Genomic DNA, 21,742 nt, shown 5'->3' with positions numbered 1-21,742 from the left:
TCAGCTGGGATAGGCTCCAGTTTGCCTGCAAGCCTGTACAGGATAAGCTGCTACAGGTAATGGATGGATGGATGGATGGATGGATCTGGGTGTCAATACTTGTGGAACATGATCTGATGCGCTAAGTAATCAGGATTCAACTCATTTTTTTTTCCAGTGGAAGTTTGAATAATTATTCTTGCACAGTTTACGTATTGAAAGTCTTTTCTACTTTTGCAAAGGCCAAAAGATCATTCAGGTGTCGATAATTGTAGCCGCTGCTCTAGTACTCAGAAGAGCCACATGCAGTAGCTGGGAAGCTGTTCATCGATTCAGTTTTACAAGAAATAAGAGCAGCTTGCAATAGCCTGCCAAGTCATACATGTACCCTCGAGGAACAAGGCTCATGAATCACATCAGCAGCTAACGGCACAGTGAAAGAAGGCAAACCTAAACACACACTCACCTGATTCAAGTAAATGGGTCATTAACACAGTTAGTAGGTGTTGGACTCGGATACCTGACATCCGAGACCAGAAACAGAAGTTGGTCAGATATTCTCAGGCGCACCGTTCACTTTTATGCAAAGTAACAGTGCTGACGTAGTGCTTTTATTGATTTTTGTAGGTATTTAACCTTGCTTTGTGTCTGTGCAGTGCCCTGAAACATTGTGTGCTTCTGCTTACTTGTGCCAATTTATCCTCGTATTTCCTCTTTGCTTTAGCTCTGTTAATGACGGACTCCCTCAGCAGGCTAAGTACCTCGTATCGTTTACTGCACACACACTTCAAGCTTGTTCCAGAAATAGTTTCTGCGCTCACTGATCGCACACCTTGTACTTGTTACATTTTCAGCTTTTCATATCACGAGAAAAGCACAATTGTGAAATTTTGGGCGTCTGTCTTTTATAGAAAGGACGTTTCTTAGAAAAATTTCAGATATGTAAATGTCACTTCTTCAGAAAAGGAGGTCTGTTTTTAGGTCTTTTTGTTAAATCAAGTTTATGACAGAATTTGCCCCCCCCCAACATCTTCCATGGCCAGAAGGGGTGAATTAGCTGGAATTTTTGCAGCTGTGGAAACAATAATATTTCCATGGGAAATAGATATTACTATACAGTTTTAAAACTCTGATGGAACGTAACAGTGTAATAGCTCATCACGTTACATCTGTTTTCATGCAAAGGCTATGCTTACTAAGCTGTTTTTCTGCTAGAAATCCTCTTTAGTCAGTGTATTTTGAATTCCCATGATGGTTCACAGTGGTTCATTTATTCAATATATAGCTTTTAAAAATAACAACGTTTAAGTAAAAGGCATTGATTCTCTGGATGGGGTTGTAGAGACGTCTTGTACGGCTTAACGAAATAAAATAAAATTTTAGCCTGATGTTCATAGAAGTTGAAAAGGCAGACTATGAAAAGCTCGGATATTGATATTTTCTACAGAAATGAACAAGATGTGACTTTAAAAAATTTTTTTTAAAGCTTTCCTATGCATCACTAGCTACGTTTGCAGTTTTTATCAATCATATTAGCTGATTTAATCAAGCAAAGTTTCTGCTTTTTAGTGAAACCGGATGGAAACCGAGCAAATCCAAGTTTATTCAGATTCTGCTCTCCAACTCAAACCTCCACCTTCAGTCAGAAAAGTTTGTTAAAAACGTCAGTTTCGTAGAATTCCATCTTTGTCTATATTTAACTGCTACGATTGCGTTTTTAATAAAAACCGTGTGACCCAATCTTCCTGCATTATTTGAAAAGAGAGACATGCGTACAATCTCATCTGCAGGAATTGGGCTTGAAGGGGATTTTCTTATTTTCATTTTCATTCTTATTTCAGTTTTTTTCAATAGTTACTTATTCGTAAAACACGTTGCAATTCAGCGAGTTCAAGCGTCTCGGCCATAATGCTGGAATTGCCTGTGTGCCTGGTTTGTGCCCACAGAAGATTAAGTCTAAAAGCATGTTTAAAGTCTGTCGTCTGACGTGTCATTGGCTGCATTCTGTGGTTTCTTGTAGCACAATATTACAAAGAGCAACACTCACAAGAACAAGTGAAAAAGAAAAGGCAAAAATACTAGAACTGTTGTTCCCAGAAGTAGATGTTTATTCTTCTCAGTTCCAGGCTCCTTTGCAGTAAAGGGATTGTGCTGCTGATCAGAATGTGAAGTTTCTTAATTCAAAATGGCACTGAACAAAGGGCCTTGTGTCTAGAAAATAAAAAATTCATGATGTAATATTCTAATATAATCAGATATACAGAGAGCGTAGTGAACAAAAAAGTCCACTGAAGTAATAATGTACTTTTGGAATATTCTAATAAAGGAGTTCTCAAACTTTATTTTATTTTTTAAATTGGACCCCAAGCCTTTAACATCTTACAATTTCCCCCCCCCCCCCCCACACACACACTTTATATCAGGCAGTTATAATGTTTGAGCATTTTCTCAGTAATAGAAGTGTGTGTTGCACACTTATGAATACCATATTCAGTAAATGTTCCTTTCTGCCTATTTTCATGTGTGTTTGCTTGACTTCTGTTGTTCCACTGAGTCAGTCACTTGATGTTGTCAAAGAACGAGCAAGGGGAAGATGAATGCCGAAATCTGTCCGTTTATATTTCTGCGCTAGTGCAGAGTGTCAGGACAAGGAAAAAAACTAAAATAGCAAATACACCCTTTATTTAAATGTGGCTTGTTTGAATGTAACTCTCTAACATTTCAAAATACCATAGCATCACACAAAGTCCGTCTTCATAGTTCACCCCCTGGGGTCTGAAGGTATTTTCTGTCACTCTGATTTTGGCACGCTCTGATTTTGTTGTCAATAAATCTAAGCAGCAAGTCATATGATGTTTTTTTTTCTTGTATTCAGCACAAGTTTAGCAACAATAATATCTATGTACGGTAGTATGTATGTCATGATTGTACTTTAAAAAAAAAAGATAAATGAAGCTGTTATATAAAAAGCAGTTTTAGAACTGTGTTGGAATGTGTGTGTGTGTGTGTGTGTGTGTGGGGAAAAAAAAACCCAGGACCTTACCCATTGTGATGAACCGTTTTAGTCACTTGAGTTGATTCTGTTCAGTCTTCGGAATGGAGCAAGGACAAAAACTTAAATCTGCTCCATTGATTTCCACAATTACTGGCCATCAAAAAAAATGTATGTCCTATTGTTTTGGTATAAAGGATTGCCTGTGGGAGGCAATGAAGGGTAAAAAATTCCATTCTATTCAATGAGAAGAGTGAAAACCCCTCCCACTGCCTTCTCTTAATCCCATCAGGTCATGTGATCAAAACAGTTCATCGCAATGGGTAAGGTCATGTTTTTTCACACGTTCCAACAAGGTTCTAAAACTGCTTTTTACAGCATCTTCATTTATCTGGTATTTGACTTTTTATTTTGGTATTTGACTCTATTCAGTGTGTCTTGAAATTAACTCTTGTACTATTTTACTCAGTTCAGAGCCACAACCAACTGTTACACAATTACTCTGTAATTTTGCTCCAACTCCAAACTTTACTCTCTAAATTCAAACTAGAGCAAAATTAACGATTTTTGAAGAAAATACTTTTAACTCTGGAAAAATTGCTTAGTCATTGTTTTTATGTGTATGCACTACAGTGCATGCATATCAACTGATCTGCTCATAAGAGATAGAAGAAATATTTACACTTACTCGAGTTGATATTCGGCTGGCTCGAGTCGAAATTAAAAAAATAAAAAGGCACCACTCATCATCAGTGATTCTCATGATTGAATTGAATTGCTGTTCTGAATCATGAATTGATTCGCTGTCCTGAAATTGAATCGCTGTCCTGAATCATCTGAAGCGCATAAAAACCGCACGCCATCTCACAACAAGTTTTACCTCCAAATAGTCTAAACTTTGGCTGGCTGATTTTATCCTGTTTACGGTGGGTGTTCCCATCGTGGAAGAGAAACCATTTGAAACCAAAAGAGTGAAAGTGATTATAGTGCCGTTACCATGTGAACAGTCTTTTATGAATGTGTAAGTGGGCGCTCAGCGCTCCGACTCCAGTGTGACTGAGTAAAGTGACAAGTTTTATGTTTCATCTAATTTGGGTAATTTAAAAACTATAATATTATTTGGTAGTGGGCACATAGGAAAGTGTAAAGTATAAAGTTTCTGTCAATATGTTTATCATGCTTGTATGATTTAAAAACTCGCAAAAATATGTATTTAAATAAATGACCTACTCATTCTAAACCTGCCGAGCTTCGCCGGCGAAGCTCTCGACCTCAGCGGATTAAATATTTGCAATGTTAACTTGTAAAATATATGAATAAATTAAAAGCAGGAATTGTGAGTTCCTCTCATGACCACATATGTTGATCAGTCAGGTAACAGCTCGTAGTACAAAACTGCTCAGTGTTTTCACACTGTCGAGAATTTACAGTAAATGAATAGCATGGCTCTGTGAAGGCAGTTACCATAAACCACTGTATTGACGTGCGCTTCAGTTTCTAACGTGTCTGCCGTGACTGTGCTCTGAAACGTGGGTTGAAATCAACGCCTGTGTGTTGCACTTGATGTAAGTCACACTCGTATCTAAAACAACTCAGAAGTATGGTGTGCTGGCAGAGGCGTACCTAGAACCTAATTTTGGTTGGATGAGGAAATCTCATCTCTCATCTCATTATCTGTAGCCGCTTTATCCTGTTCTACAGGGTCGCAGGCAAGCTGGAGCCTATCCCAGCTGACTACGGGCGAAAGGCGGGGTACACCCTGGACAAGTCGCCAGGTCATCACAGGGCTGACACATAGACACAGACAACCATTCACACTCACATTCACACCTACGCTCAATTTAGAGTCACCAGTTAACCTAACCTGCATGTCTTTTGGGGGAAACCGGAGCACCCGGAGGAAACCCACACGGACACGGGGAGAACATGCAAACTCCACACAGAAAGGCCCTTGCCGGCCACGGGGCTTGAACCCGGACCTTCTTGCTGTGAGGCAACAGCGCTAACCACTACACCACCGTGCCACCTGGATGAGGAAATATACAAACTAAATTTGCAATTGTTTTCTCATCTGTACAATTAAATCGGTAAATGTTCCGCGTATCAGGTGGACGTCAGACAGCAGTAGGAGTGGTGATGACATGAATTTGTAATTTAATTATATAATGCACAATCTACCATCAAACAGTCTTTCCTTATTAATAATGTTGCCATGAAATACATTTGACATTCATGAAAGTTTAAAATAACGTATTGGGGGAAATTCCACCACATATTATAAATCCTCTATAAAATAATACAATGTATTGATATTGCAGTGGTTTGATTTATCACTATAAAATAAATGTATTAAAATTGAATATTTGTCAATATCGCCTCATGAAGCCCATATGACTCGTATCGTGGATTTAGTGTATTGTCTCATGCCAAGGGTATACTATGATACTACATAGTGTGTGTGTTTTAATCCATGACTCGAATATGCATGAGAGAATTTTAACAGTCGCACCACTGTTTCACTTTCAGTTTGTTAGAAGTGGACACTTAAAGCTAGACGGCCTTTCGATTTCATAAAATCTGTGAAATTTAGTTCCCTCAAGCCATTCTGTGGCTGAGAAGTTATTTAATTTCAGGGGATTCCTGAGCAAATAATATACATGAAATCGCTCGCTTTGCGCAGTCATGCAGACAGAGGAAGTCCATGTGCGCATGCGCAGGTTTACCACCTTCTTCTTTTGGGTTTTACGGCAGCTGGCATCCACAGTGTTGCATTACTGCCATCTACAGGTTTATCTTGACCGCGCGCCGACAGTTACATCATTCTGTCGCTAAATGAACAGCTGATCACACCGAGGTGCTTGCTGAGCGCTGATATTTATTAGTTTGGTCCTGCGTTTTCTTTCCTTTGCAACATAACGTCTTTTCTCGCTTTCCGTTACTGTAGTTGGTCTTTCACATTTCATTCGCATCCTCCATTTTCCTCTCCTGTTTCAAATTTGTATCCCACAATGCCTTGCACGAACGGGGAAAGCCCACCATGTGATGCATGACGTAGTATCTTAAATTGGGTCATGGTGAAGCAGGAAAAAATAGCGGAGAATTTAAGGCCACATGGCCCTAAATTCATTAATTGTCCTATTTTTAAAAAATTATAAAATTGGAAGGCTGTGATTCGAATTCAGTAGCTTTCGGTCCACTAAACAAAAATAACTGGGTGTCAGGGAAAATTCTTTTTATGACCTACACTTAAAATCTGAAAGGCAGTCTAGCTTTAAAAATGAGTGGTGATATGAGTGAATCAGTTTTAGCCGAATAGAAACGTGTTCCAACCCACACGTCCCTGATGTAAACATGTCTCATACGTGAGACACACTCCAGTTTACTCTCATACGCATGGAATTTAAATGAAACATGCCATGATGTGTACAGTTGAGCCAAGATCTGAGGCACGAATTAAATGGAAAAGGGGAAAAATTTGTTTCATTGAAGCTGAGTTGGAGGTGCTGAAAATAAATGTTTTTGGAAGACACAAAAATGGTATAAATGCGTGTAAAAATCCAAACGTGAACTAAAGGCACCAACTGTTTCCATTTATGAAATGGAGGAAAATGAAGGTTCAGTACACTTTATCTTTTGCAGTCCCTTGTTTTTGTGTGTTGGTATTTAATTTTAGAACTTGCATAGGTCAGATTTATTTATAAATTAAAAAAAAAATTATTTATAACTATAGGTGAGCTACATTTTCATCCTGAGCACTCAGCTGGTGCACCTCCAGAGTGGATAAAGAGTCACGTATAGTGCTGAGCCTTGTGTACCAACCCTCCCACAAGTTCCTGAATGAGGTGCTGAAAGGATAAAGAGGTATGCCTAGAATCAACAAACGCATATTTAAGCTCTCAGTTCTAAAGGGAGCAATGAGCTAATTAAGTTATTCCACGAAATCGAGTCGTACGTGAGCTGATAGCCGACGAGGCACGTAACACTGAGTTGGCTATAAGCCATGTATGACGAGATTGAATGGAATAACTGTTTTATTATATCCACATTCACTGGATTTTGAGAAACAGAGCATTTAAATTTTTTTTTTTTGCAAATTTGAGCAATAAAAACTTTACACAACGTCTGACAAAATCATTTCTGCTTAGGTGGGGTTCTTAAAAACCTATCGATGGCTGCACGAATTGACTTTAGTGGGTTTTTTTGTAGAAAATGCCGTGTTGCTGTCGTGCCGAGGTACTGAATAGCTTTTAGACGTTTATTTAATTCTTCCTTGGATGATTCAGTTATGTAATTTTCAAACTTATTTGAGGCAGATTCTACCATAACAGAGGCCAGTTAAGTCCCATCTCCTTAAATTGCTGAATTGATTATTTTGATCATTCTGTTAAGTTTTTCTAGTAGCATTTGGGGTCTTGGACATTCACAGTAAATTTTAGGACAGTAGTCCTGGTAACTAATTAATAAAAGCCTGACATGACAGACATGCTAAATGACAATAGAAACACATCGGCTTCTATCATCAAAATCTGACAGACAAACTAACGTCTACCATCATATTCTGACAGACACTCTAGATGACAATAGCAACAAAACTCATCTCATCTCATTATCTGTAGCCGCTTTATCCTTCTACAGGGTCGCAGGCAAGCTGGAGCCTATCCCAGCTGACTACGGGCGAAAGGCGGGGTACACCCTGGACAAGTCGCCAGGTCATCACAGGGCTGACACATAGACACAGACAACCATTCACACTCACATTCACACCTACGGTCAATTTAGAGTCACCAGTTAACCTAACCTGCATGTCTTTGGACTGTGGGGGAAACCGGAGCACCCGGAGGAAACCCAGGCGGACACGGGGAGAACATGCAAACTCCACACAGAAAGGCCCTCGCCGGCCCCGGGGCTCGAACCCGGACCTTCTTGCTGTGAGGCGACAGCGCTAACCACTACACCACCGTGCCGCCCAGCAACAAAACTGTTTCTTACATTAATAATCTGACAAATTTAGTAATAATATTAAATACCTCATCACTAGGACCAAATAATAAAATAAAATATTGAAATAAAAAAGATAAAATTTATTTTCAAAATTGAAATATCAACAATAATTGTCAGAACAGTGACGATAGACACGACTGTGTCACTTTCGCGGGGAAATAACACATTGAAATGGCCTGTCGGCTGAAAGGGTCGCAAGTGGCTCTGATTTATCTCAACTTACGATAGTTTTCCTCCAGAAAAATTTAAATATGAATGCTCAATGTTTCTATCGTCAAAAATTTCTATCATCAGGATAGCTGACTGAAAATCTTACCTTGATTTATTTGATGAAATCTAGCTGTCAGAACTCCAAGTCTTGCCCGGAAGTAAATGTCTGCTGTCACAAAAATCATGCGCAGTAGAATTTCCTCTTTGCATCAGTCAACATGTGCGTGGTGAGGGCTTGAATTTTGCTATCGTCAGGTGCGTTTGACTGACAGACTGACGATAGCATTTTTTAAAAATAACTGTGGGCTTCTCTCATGAACGAAATAGTTTTTTCGCTGTTAATCTATTTCAACTCTATCTGTTGACACCCAAAAATGATAAAGCCTGCTTCCACACGATAACTACCAAAGATCCATAATGGCTGAGTCTATCGTCAGGTCATCTGACAGAAATTCACTGACGATAGCAACAGGGATAATGAAAGTGATTTTTAAAATGGGAGTTATGTCTGTCAGATATGTCAAAGAAATAGAACTTTATTCTTTAAAAATCTTTTATTGATATACTCAGTGTATTTTTAAATGACGTGCTGTTTTAGAAGACCAAATACCATATTTTCAATCTTGGAAATATTACCTCACTGAAAAAAGGACAAGAAAAATTTCTTATTTTGTGGGCAAGTGATTAATGGATCCAGTTATGGTAGAATCTGCCTTGAGCTTTTGAACCAGTCTAAAAAAAATTCAACACATTTTAATGCTTAAAGATGAAGAATGTAGACAAACCGGCGAAATGACAGGAGCAATTTGTGAAAAATGCTATAATAATAATAATTCTTAAATATATATATATATTTCAAAAAAAGATATGTTCTTACCATCAAATACTTTTATTCCATATTTTTTTGCTTTTGTATTTTTTAGGGTTTTGTTTTCGAGTAGTTTTTATTTCGTCCTTGGTTGGTTCGTTCAGCAACATGCGCCGCCATTTTGTTTTTCTCTGCTCACAGTATATGAGCTGATATCCTAGTAGTAGGGTAGCCAATCAGTGTTCGATTGCTCATATCCGGTGAATGTGGCTAGAATAATAAGGATTTGCCACTAGCTGTAAGTTTAACTTACTAAAGTGATGTGATGAATACTTCAGTGTACTTTTCACTAATGACGTGAACATTGTTTAAAGAAAAAAATGTATTATTCAATCCCTGTTGATAGTGGATTGATAACATCTGCTGACATAATAAGTTACAGCTGGTTTCTCAGAAAACTAGAATAATCCCACCCAGTTTGGTTTGTTAGGAAAGCTAATCCACAGGTCTTGTTCTGGATGTAATGTCCTTGCGTCCTTATGATGAAGCTCCGATGTGCTGAACAGAACAATAGTCAATCAATAAAAACAGGAGTTTGTGTGTAGCACATTGCATTTGAACATGTTTGGGAATGCCGTGTGACATGCTAAAGAGACTCGCATCAACCAACTAGGAAGAATTCGCAGCGTCAGCATTGCCTCGATCGTGCGTTTTATTTTAAGATGTTTTCCCATAACCTTGCCGAAGTTATTTAAAGTCATTTTCCAGACAGTGAGCAGCTCCGTGTTGGTGTTAGTTTTGTTCGGTCAGTGGTATGTTCATCCGTTTAAAGAACTGTATGATCTGGATTTATAATCTAACGGCACGCTCACTGCCGGATCACCCAAAATTCTGTAATGCTTCCTTTGAGAGTCCTGTTTTGGCGAACGTTGCAGAAGATCTTGGCATGTAATGTGCTCTTAATGTGCATTTTTACTTTGTGTACGTCTGAGTGCTGTTTGATGCCTGTGCTTCTGTGGAATGCTGTACGCTGCTTGCTTGAACATTGTTCTCCATGATGCCATTAATTAGTCGAGTTTTATCTAATTTCTTGCTTTAGGCTTATCTTTGTTCACTAAGTGTTTTATTGAGCGAGGAATATGATATAAAGTATGACTTGTCGAAGGAAATCTGAATCCAGCCTCTATCCAATTCCCCTGTACTGCTTCCAGCTTCTTTTATAGATGGAAGACAGCACGGGAAAAGCAGAACAAGGAGACTTCAGAACTTTTTGTCAAAGAAGGAGCATAATGGTTCATTATACGGTGTTCAATGTGTCCTTGTGTTGGGGAGGAAATTAAGGGAGATTTTTTATTTTTTTTTTTAAATCGTAGAAGAGACTTCATATGAAGACTACATACAAAAACATCATTTTGGAACAACTACCAGAGTCATGCTGTTGTAGCAAATTAACCCACACCTTCTGATTTCTCAAATCAACCACTATATTCAGTCGAGTGTGTGGGGTTTCAAACTGGAAAATCAGCTGATCCTGGGGTGTGACAGAATGCGACTGTGATTTGTGTGCTTCGTTTCCTTGTTTACGTATCCCTCTGTGGTTTTGAGGAAGCAGCTTGCGGACCGTTGATCAGTTGCTTGTCCGTCACAGCGCTGTGAGACAATGGGGGGCGCCCCAGGGGTCTTATCAAACCCACTTCCCTTCAGGAAACTGCAGATGTGTTGCTGTGCTAGACTCGGTTGAATAGGACCGTAAAGTATCCATCCTTCTGTTTCTAGGCTTTGTACATGTGCACCGATTAAGACTTTACAACTCTGACTCTGTTTGTTTGTGGTCAGTTCTTGCTTAAGCTGTTAAGTCTGAGACATGCCCCAACTCATACCATCTGATTGACAACACCCCTCTGGGGGAAATGGGCGGGAGGACCATGAGGTCATGTTTTGAAAACATGACTTGCATTAAACCAATACTCCAGCCGGATATGTGTAACAGAGTGACGTCTTGGGCGATTCCCAGCCTTGGATTTTAAAATGGTTGGTTTCTGTTTGATAACAATCAACCCAGTCTGCAATGCGCTAATGCATGAAAGCATAGATGCACTAGGTTACTAGAGTAATTACTTCATAAGCGTAATATTTGGAGCACTAACACTTCATAATTATATAAATGACTCACTCTCTAGTATTAGGGTTTCTGATTAAGGTTCACCTTTAAACCAAGTTTAGTCACTTTAGTAGACTGGAATTTAAATTAGCCGGTGGAGCTGTGGAACACTTTTTTTTGTTTTGTTTGTTTGTGTGAAACTTCCACCCTCATGTGATGTTAAATGGGGGCTGAGAGGAATGTATGGTAGGGTGGGGGTTCGTTCTCTCTCCCTCTCTCGCTCTCTCCCTTGTAATTAGGCACTTATCACCAGGCTTTGTAAACACTGGGACGTCTCCTCAAAGATGGTGAGCTTGGGCGTTCAGCAAGCTGATAGTCCAGGAAACAAGCTGACACAGGGTAACGAAGTCAAGCATGACCTGCTCTACAGCTCTCGAGCACCAAGGGAGGTCATGAACCTGGTACTGCTCAAGTAACAAAGCATAATTCTGCGAGGAAGTGGGGTTTTTGAATTATTCAGATTATTCAGACTGTAGTCTTGCTTTTCCCCCTGAAGCTTGACACCAGTGTTTGCCCATTCACATTTTTCTGTTTATTTATTTTAGTTGTTTTTTTTTTTTTTAATTCATTTTATTTTATATAGCCACCTACACTCTGTGCACAAACTACAAGTTGAAGCCTGGTCACATTAGCAGGATGTGAGAGGGAAGTTGTGGTGGAATGTGCCTAGGGCTCTCCAAAAACAGATCTGCCTGCGTGAAATGCGTCCCCCCTTCCTCTACATCTCTGTTTTTCTGACTGTGTGGGTGGGGGGTTCCATGACCGGCTCTTTCCAGTGCTGTTAATTGGTGCTCTGGTCTTTGAAAACACACACAAAATTTAATCATAAAGAAAACCACAAGCGTACTAACATAAGGAGTGAATATCTGTATGTTAAATGTAAGTTAACTTTGGAAAAGGTGAGAAAAATCAACAAGATGTAATGAACGAATCTTTAAAAAAATTGCCCACACTGGTTAGTGCATAAACATATATAAGGTTTGGTGATTTTATTTATTTATTTTTTAAATGGATAGGGTGAGGGCAGTGCCAAAATCTAGATGTGCAAAAAAAACCCTATATGATCCATAAGATTAGATCGTGACCAAAAACATAAAAGCCTAAACTTTGTGGGATGTGTCAGAGTAAAAAGTGGCCATGCTAGACCAAGGACCATTTTATCGATTTAAAAAAAAAAAATCTCAGACCACCTAACCAACTAAATATCCCGAACAAAAAACAATGAGCCTACTTCAACAGTATATTACAAATTACACGCTGATGAAATGACGGTTTTACAAATAGTATAGCCGACTCACTCATTGTTGCCCTTATCTTAATGGGAAGAATGGTGCTGCTTGTTCTGATACATCAGTGAAGCAATGTCTGGCTCCAAACTGGACAGTTTTAATCTCATATTGGGGGCCACATTGATCCAGTTGCGCTGCTTTGTTTGAGAAAACAAAGAATCATCATCATCTCTTTGCACTTTGTCCTCGCTCGTGTCGGATGTTTCTTGTGCTTTTCTTTTGACTGACCCGGTCTTCAGACACCGATCCATTATCTTTTTGACACTTTGATGCCAAGTCTGATTTGGTTACTCGTAGTTTCTCCGCATTCCACATTCCCTCCACATTCAGAGGTGACATTGATATGAAAGTGTAACCTAAACTGACGTAGTAAACTGTTGGCTTACTTAAGTCAGACAAATTCAAATAATAGGCTACTATTTGAATTTGCATAGGATTTTATTCAGTATCGAAAACGACTCATCTGTGCTACTCAGAACTTTGCTTTTGGAGTCACATAGGCGATTTCAGAAACGCTGATAAAGCGTGATATTTTACGACATCAACTCGTGGACCACCGTTTGAGAAACAGTGGCCTAAGCCATTCTCGGGTGCTTTTGTAATCAAAGGATGGCTAGGAGGTGATAAAATTAATATAGAGAGAACTGTTGCTAGTTTCTGATTGGTTCATTATTTCTTCTCTCTGACTGCACAAAGTCTTGAACCCTTTTCGGAATTACTAGGATAAACAATTGTCAGTTAAATTCTTTAGGATATCAATGCTGTAAATAAAAGGTTGATGTTCACCTTCTCCATTGTCTGATAAAGGATGGGGGGGCCTTCAAAAGTGCAAAAACTGTCACAGAGAATGGTTTGGATTATGTTCATTCATTCATCTTCAGTAAGCTCTTTATCCAGATCAGGGTCTTCATGGACCCCAGGACGGTATCCCAGGAACACTACGAGCAAGGGGAAAAAAATGCATCCTCGATGGGACGTTGGTCTGGTACAGGGTCAAGATTGCAGTTGACCATCACAGTTAGTTTATGGAGTGATTTCAGGGAGTTGAGGAGGGTTCCCCCCATGGGGACACTGTTTTCCTCTCTCATGCATACTCTTAAAAAGTCACACACTGTTGCACATGCAATGTAGCAGAGACCTTGTTTGGATTATCAATTTTTCCTGTTTCTGGGCACATGTACAACTACTAGACAGATGTGGAATGCGGAAAGGTGATACTGATAAACACACACAAGACAGAACTTTTCAATTATGAATGAGATAAATTAAGTGTTGGCTCACTAAATAAGGCTGAGCATTGTTTTATATCATCCTGTATTTAAAACTGGTTTGCGATGTCCTGTTTTTGTCTCAGAATATTTAAGATGCATGAAGTGAAATGTTGGCTGGCAGGAGATGAGTACAGTGTCTTGCAACACTATTCATCCCCCTTGATGTTTGTTCTGTTTTGTCGCATTACCAGCTGGAATTAAAATGGATTTTTGGGTGGTTAGCACCATTTGATTTGCACAACATGAAAAAACAAATCTGGAGTGTGCATAGGTATTCACCCCCACCCAAAATAAATAAATAAATAAATAAATAATACTTTGTAGAGCCACTTTTTGCTGCAATTACAGCTGCAAGTCTCTTGGGGCATGTCTCTGTTAACTTAGCACATCTAGCCACTGGGATTTTTGCCCATTCCTCAAGACAAAACTGCTCCAACTCCTTCAAGTTAGATGGGTTGTGTTGGTGTACAGCAATCTTCAAGTTATGCCACAGATTCTCAGTTGGATTGAGGTCTAGGCTTTGACTCGGCCATTCCAAGACATTTAAATATTTCCCTTTAAACCACTCCAGTGTATGTTTAGGGTCATTGTCCTGCTGGAATGTGAACCTTCGTCCCAGTCTCAAACCTCTGGCTGACTCAAACAGGTTTTCCTCCAGAATTGCCCTGTATTTAGTCTTATCCATCTTTCCTTCAGTCCTGAGCAGCTTTCCTGTCCCTGCAGATGAAAAACATCCCCACAGCATGATGCTGTCACCACCATGCTTCACTGTACAAACAGTGTCCTCAGGGTGTTGGGTTTGTGCCACACGTGGCATTTCCCATGATTGCCCAAAAGATCAATTTTAATCTCATTTGACCAGAGAATCTTCTTCCATGTGTTTGAGGAGTGTGCCACATGCTGTTGGGCAAACTCCAAACATGTTTTCTTAAGCAATGTTTTTTTTTTCCTGGCCACTCTTCCATAAAGCCCTCTTCTCTGGAGTGTATGGCTTAAAGTGGTCCTATGGACAGATACTCCCATCTCCGCTGTGGCTCTGCAGCTCCTTCAGTGTTATCTTTGGTGTCTTTGTTGCATCTCTGATTAATGCCCTCCTTGCCCGGTCTGTGAGTTTTGGTGGACGGCCTTCTCTTGTCAGGTTTGTAGTGGTGCCATGTTCTTTCCATTTTGCTATAATGGATTTAATGGTGCTCTGTGGGATATTCAAAGTTTGGGATATATTTTTTTTATAACCCAACCCTGATCTATACTTCTCCACAACTTTGTCTCTGACCTGTTTGGAGGCTCCTTGGTTTTCATGTTGCTTGCTTAGTCGTGTTGCAGAGTCAGGGTCCTTCCAGAACAGGTTGATTTACACAGACATCATGTGACAGATCATGTGACACTTTGATTGCACACAGGCAGGTCTTAATCAACTAATTATGTGACTTATGAAGTGAATTGGTTGGACCAGCTCTTATTTAGGGGTTTCATATGAAAGGTGGTGAACACCTATGCACACTTCAGCTTTCTTTCTTTTTTTTCCCCCCAAATCTTAATTATTTTTGTCACAATAAAACAACAGTTTGCACCTTTAAAGTGGTAGGCATGTTGTGTAAATCAAATGGTGCTAACCCTCCAAAAGTCCATTTTAATTTCAGCTTGTAATGCAACAAAACAGGACAAACACCAAGGGGGATGAATACTTTTGCAAGACACAGTATGTTTAAAAAAAAAATCAGCAGAAAACTTGCTTACCATCAATTCAATCAATGCTTGATTAAAGAAATGATTAAAATATACAAAATGGAGCTGAATAAAGGTTTCACCTTTTAGATTATTATTAACTTGATGTTTGTGAGAGTAGATGCTATTTAAAACAGGTAAATGATTATGATGATGATGATGTGAAGGTCATTATTAACCCCTTCAATGCCCTTGGATGAGGCACGGACATCATGAAATCTTTTACCGCTGTGCCTTATGACGTACGCTACTCGTCATAAATGCCGCCTTTTATGTACCTTACATGGCACATTACTTTTACTTCACAGTGGCATATTACCGTGAGTTGGCCTAGTGGTTAGCGTGTCCGCCTCTTGATTGGGAGCTCGTGAGTTCTGTTCACGGTTGGCTCATACCAAAAATCATCATAAAATGGTACCCGGTTACATGGACGCTTGGTGTACATTGTGTTTTCAAGTACTAGTAATTCATGTTTATGGACAGGTTCTCATTGACAAGACCTGTTTTTTAAGTTATTTTTACTCTACAACAGTATTTTTTTGTGATTTTTCAAGTTAGGGAAAGATTATCAAAATATCCCAATTTTGACCTATTTTTGTCCTATATGCCCGGCACATTACAATTAATTATGGGTGGCAGCCAAGGGGTTAATCAGGGAGGTGATTTAGAATTCCATGATCATCTAAAGCATTACATTCTTACTACAGCCACCCTGTGCTTTCACACTTCTGTGATGGTTCCAGTGATGCTTGTACAGACAGATGATGACAATTTTTACATAAAAATTGAGACCAAAGCACCAATTTAAACAAAGTGTTCCTGTTATCAAATCGGTTACTTACAGATGTTTGACAGCATTTCTTTATACCTCAGTCTGACCTGCTGTTCTTTTAATCTGACTTTTATTGATGTTGGTATTTAAATGTAATATATAATTTATCATCTTTTCACAGGTCCTGAATTGACTTCTGGAGGGGCACCAGAACATTCCAAAAGATGACCCAGTCTGTGCACATAAGCCCCAAATTAAGTAAGGGTTTTGTTCCCCCTCCCCGCTTTGTTAACCTTAAGAAAATTATTATAAAACAGCAGTGTAAGCTGTCCTACTAGTTACAACAAAAAAGAGAGATTATGGTTTTTAGATGGTATGTAAATTGGCCAGCACAGCAGTGCATTATAGTATGGTCAAAAGTCCCCCAGAGCATGGATATTATATGGTGGTTCCTCAAAAAAAAAACAGGAAGAAGAATATCTCCACATGCATTTTCCCCTTCTCCTGGGAAACCAGAAAACATGGTGTCCAAAAAGCATTCTTTGTAGAGAAGTTATCTCTCTAGACTTCGGTCTCTCCCCTTTCATCCAGTGTTAATGCCGTTTTTCACCAGTAAGGACAACACAAATATAAAAATAAGCGTAAATGAATACATCATGTATGTGATTTAACATTTTTTTGCATACAGGCTGAAGGGGTGCCGGTGGTGGCCAGTACCTACTGGTAGATGTGTTAAAAATGCTAAGATTATCCACTTGTGTTTTCTATGAATTTACTAATTATGGGCAATTCCATGTAAATGTCAACCTCACCATGCAAAAATAAAGCAACATGTAATACATCAAAACCACTCCCAGAGATCTCACCTAGGCCTGTATTTTACAGATGTGAATAAGTTGAACCAATTTGTAACCAACCTAATATGTCACTGTCAGTCTTTCTTTCTTATAATGTAAACCCCAAGCTAAAATCAACTTTGATCATGTACAATTCTATATTATTGCCACAAGCCACAGAAATGTATGCTAAAATCCACAAAACAGCAAAACAATAGCCATCCTAAATATTATTTAAGAACTTTGATAGTTTTAGCTGATATTTAGAGAGTTTTTCAAAGGGTTATGGTGGTTAAATTGCTGATTTTCTAAACATATGCCATGTCTATTTCAGACGCGTCACATCCATAACGGAATTTCGTCACATCCATAACGCTGACTTTTCCTTCCGAAACTCTGCATGAAATACAAAATATTTTAAACAAAGATTTTTTAATATTCACCTTGGACCCCTCTATCAAATGGATATCTCCATTTCGACATTAGGTTTACGATTTCACAGAGTTTGATAAAAATGTACAGTCACCCAAGAAAAGTGATACTTTTTCTGTCACATCCATAACGCATCTTTTATTGGCATTTTCTGGCATGCCCGAGATGTACTATGGGAATTGTTCTTGTTCTATCACTTCTCCAGTATGGTACAGCCTTAAAATATGCAACACCTGTTTAAATACTGGGAGACAATAAAACATGCACTGGGTCATTTGTTGCCATTTTGAGTTCAAGTGTCACGTCCATAACGCTGGAATTGCTCTTATAAAGGTAGTCAAAAAAAGCCATCAAGTTAACTAACTCCATCTTCATTATTACCTAGCATAGTGACCACTTTCATCTAATCATGACTCGAATGTTACAGCTCCCTCCATAACGGAGTTGAAACCATACAAATTAGGGAAATGGGGAGTCATTTTTGGTTGGAAGACCACCTCTTTTCCACATATACATGTGTGGATAGTACAGTGAAATTCGTTTCTTCACGTTTCCCAGCTTGGTCCATGATCTGGCATTATGAAGTGGAGATGCTTAATGGCCTTGCTAAATGGCCCAATAGTGGCAGGTAGCCTGGAAATGCTGGGATTTTAACCTGTAACTTTCAAATGAGTAGCCTAGATTATTAGTCATTTAATCATAGAGCCATCATAGCTATACATCAGCCATGGCTATGTAGTACAAGCTACATAGGTTAACCAGTACACACCTACATATGCAGTATACATTTTTTTAAATAATTTTGCCAATTGCAGTAGTTTCATAACTCCACCAGATAAGCTGAATTTAAAACCCCCCCCACAAAATACTTGTTACGGTTATTTGGTGGCAAAGCTGTTTGTTTATGGAGTTGAACAAGCTAGAGATATTATCTTTCTACCAAGCTAACGTCATAGTATGTCACTACAAGCATGCTTAGAGAGATCAGACATGCACGCACAAGTTCAGCAAGATGCTGTTTGATATGTTTCAGTAGCCCATCCTTGTTCTGGCTTTTCATCCCTGACTGAAGAGAAACAGGGCGTCAATAGCATCACGTTAATAACACAAATGGCAGCGCTCCTTCATTACCACTCATTGTCCTCAACTTCATGTTTCAAAATGAGTAAAGGCACAGCTGGTAAAGCTAAGGTTGAGAAGGCTAGCAACTAATTCCTAAAACTATGAGATTTTTATTAGTAATCGTTTCAGATATCTGTGGGCAAAATGAGGGTTTACTTGTTGCCCAATAGTGCTCTGCTCTTGTGTTGAGCAGTTTGGAGTGACACCAGTTTTCATAATAGAAAACAACAAAAGGGCAATAAATTCCGCTCACAAAAATAATATCGAACATGATTTTCCTGCAGATCTGGGTTCCCCTTTTCATTGTGCCTCTCAAGACGAAATGGATCACGGTGCATCATATTCTGTACAGACTCCATATGGATTCCAGCTGGACCTTGATTTCCTTAAATATGTGGAAGAAATAGAAAGTGGTCAGACTTTCCGCCGAGCTAACATGAGCCCTCGGAGAGGATCACGTAGTGACCGAGTTTCTCAGAAGAGTGTAGGGGGTCGCACCAGTGGCTGGACTTCTACAGAATCGCTGGCATCAACAACCAGTGAAGATGGTCGCTCTCTTCCCCCAAACGTTCCTCGAAGCCATGTTGCATCAGCCAGCAAGTCACAGCCGCTTTCGCCATCTTTGGTGATCAGTCCCACACTACCATCTTGTTCAAAAATGCCACCTCCCCCACCACCACGTAACCCCAGGGTAGAGAGAACGTTACTAGAAACAAGCCGTCGACTACAGCAGGAGCAGGGTCTATACCCAAATGGTTTAGGCTCTTCTCTTTCAGACCTTCCTAAGGAGAGTGTCAGAGATTATGGATCAAGTAGCAGCTTTTCAATGCCTTCCCAGATGGCCACAGATGGTCACTTACTACAGATTTCATCAGCTGTGCAGAATCCCTCTACTAGTGGCTGGACCAGATTTAGTCCTCAGAATTCTGGGAGGAGCACCCCAGCCTCCAACTCTGGAACATCTTCATTTCCTCCAGGGCAGCTTCAGACAGTACGAGAACAGATGGCCTTTGCCCTTAGACAGCTCAGGGAGATGGAAGAAAAAGTAAAGGGAGTACCAGCGCTTGAAAAAGAAGTGTCCATGCTACGTGATGAAAAGCATAGGCTGCTTCTGGCCCTTCAAAAGAAAACAGAAGAACTTAGTGCTCTGGTCAATGCAAAAAAGTCTGCTCTGGTTGAACCTGCACCCTTGTCGTCATCTTTAGATCCCTGCAGTGTGAGTCAAGAGAAGAGGTCCATTGAAAAAGGAAAACCTCCTGTTCTGGTGGTAGAGAAAAGATCCATAGCTGTAGGTAGTGATGTTCCCCTTAAAGTTGTGCTGGCTCAGGATGCAAAAGATGTGGCTGTAGAAGCTGCTGTTGATGTCCGTCACAGAGGCATGGAAACTGAGCCAGTGACCGTCCATGATGAAGAAGTTCAGGCCAAAGTTCCAACAAATGAAGTAGCAGTCTGGGTAATGGAATCATTACTTGGGCTGTCAAGTGAGACCGAACAAGAAATAGACAATCTGCAGGAGACCATTAAGTGTCAGCAAGAGTCAGTTCGTCTCCTTGAGAAAAGATTAACCCAAGCCAATCAGGACCTTGAGGAGTTGAGGGCTCTGGAGATGGCAAGAATGTCCAAGATCATGTTAGAAAGAGAGACACTTGTCAAACCAGAGACAGTTGATGTGCTAGTGGAAACTGAGCTTTGTTCCAAAACCTCTGTAGGAGTTGGGGTTTCCAGTGCAGACTTTCCAGCAATGAAAATTGATCAAAGCATTCAAACTGACTTTGTGGAAGCATCAAGTAAAAAGATGGCTGTAATTCAGGTCAACACAGGTATTCAGTGGGAAGATCTTTTTAGCGCTGACAAAGACGATCAGGAACAGTCTCTCTCTGCTGATGGTGAGTATGAACAACGCATCTTGTGTCAAACAGTTCATCAGAGAACTGGTTAATTGGGAAGGTTGTAGTAGAAGGGTGATGAGTTAAATGTTTCCAATGAAAGCTACAGGTCCTCTGAAATCCATCATGAAGAGAAAGGATGGGAGTGGCTCGAGCGCTGCTTGCAGCGGTGGCAAGAAGAGCTTAAAATTTGTAGGGATTCTTAATGGAGGGTGAGTGGTTTTTATGTTCCATTAGTCTGCTATTTGACACCGTCGGCATAAAGATGTTCACAATGCTGAAAATGCATTAAAAATTTACTTATCTAAATTGTGATCTGGTTCAGCTATGAATCAACTTCTAGTGAAGAAGAAGAGGAGGAGGATGATGAAGGAAGCTCGTCTGATGGAAGTGCAGCTGGCGAGGGCTCCGATAGCAGTGAGGAAGAGGCTGCAGCGCTAGAGGATACTTCGGATGAAGAAAAGAACATTAATTTGGACGACAGTGACAGTGATGAAAACATACCAGCTGTAACAGATGTTAAGAAACAGGCTGAAGTACTAAAGGAAAAGTAGGTTGTTATTATAAAGCATGTAGCATATAATGAAGAAAAATTATCCAACCCTCCCATTTTGCACAGTTTGGGTGTTCTCTTGTATAACATATTGGGAAGTCTTTGTTTTCATTCATTTTTGTTCACACCTCAGTATATCTCTGCTAAATATTGCACAAAAAAACAACAAACGACCCTGGACATCCCCCCCCCCCCCCCCCCCCAAAAAAAAAAAAAAAACACCCACAAATAATAATTCCAATATGGGGAATAAAATCCCATAATTTTGAATATACTGGTCAAAAGTTACAGCAGTTCTTTGTCAAATAAGAGGAAAACCAAGCCACACTCGTAAATTTGGGAGACACAGTTGACTAACCTTACAAGTAGATGGCCTTTCGATTTCTTAGAACTGGTGAAATTTACAGTGGTGTTTGAAAGTTTGTGAACCCTTTAGAATTTTCTATATTTCTGCATAAATATGACCTAAAACATCATCAGATTTTCACACAAGTCCTAAAAGTAGATAAAGAGAACCCAGTTAAACAAATGAGACAAAAATATTATACTTGGTCATTAATTTACTGAGGAAAATGATCCAATATTACATATCTGTGAGTGGCAAAAGTATGTGAACCTTTGCTTTCAGTATCTGGTGTGACCCCCTTGTGCAGCAATAACTGCAACTAAACGTTTCCGGTAACTGTTGATCAGTCCTGCACACCG

At 39.6% G+C, this 21,742-nt stretch overlaps 1 protein-coding gene across 5 annotated transcripts in view; it reads left to right on the top strand.

Annotated features, from left to right (window-relative positions):
* Positions 1 to 21,742, top strand: part of kank3 (KN motif and ankyrin repeat domains 3) — a 39,843-nt gene that overhangs the window by 8,521 nt on the left and 9,580 nt on the right. For 2 of the 5 annotated variants that reach the window (XM_060931516.1, XM_060931513.1), the window contains exons 2-5: positions 16,390 to 16,466; positions 18,883 to 20,484; positions 20,588 to 20,696; positions 20,810 to 21,034. In XM_060931516.1, coding sequence (XP_060787499.1) covers positions 16,433 to 16,466; positions 18,883 to 20,484; positions 20,588 to 20,696; positions 20,810 to 21,034 — 1,970 coding nt within the window. In that variant the 5' untranslated portion in view covers positions 16,390 to 16,432. Of the gene's footprint in view, positions 1 to 6,701; positions 6,833 to 11,458; positions 11,553 to 16,389; positions 16,467 to 18,882; positions 20,485 to 20,587; positions 20,697 to 20,809; positions 21,035 to 21,742 lie in introns of those variants that run through there. The other 3 variants (XM_060931514.1, XM_060931515.1, XM_060931517.1) reach the window with 3 other exon arrangements.

This window comes from Neoarius graeffei, chromosome 10 (genome assembly GCF_027579695.1).
Source record: "Neoarius graeffei isolate fNeoGra1 chromosome 10, fNeoGra1.pri, whole genome shotgun sequence".
Taxonomy (NCBI): Eukaryota; Metazoa; Chordata; class Actinopteri; order Siluriformes; family Ariidae; genus Neoarius; species Neoarius graeffei.
Note: the sequence above shows the minus strand (reverse complement) of the source record. Positions and strands in the feature narration are given on the sequence as shown.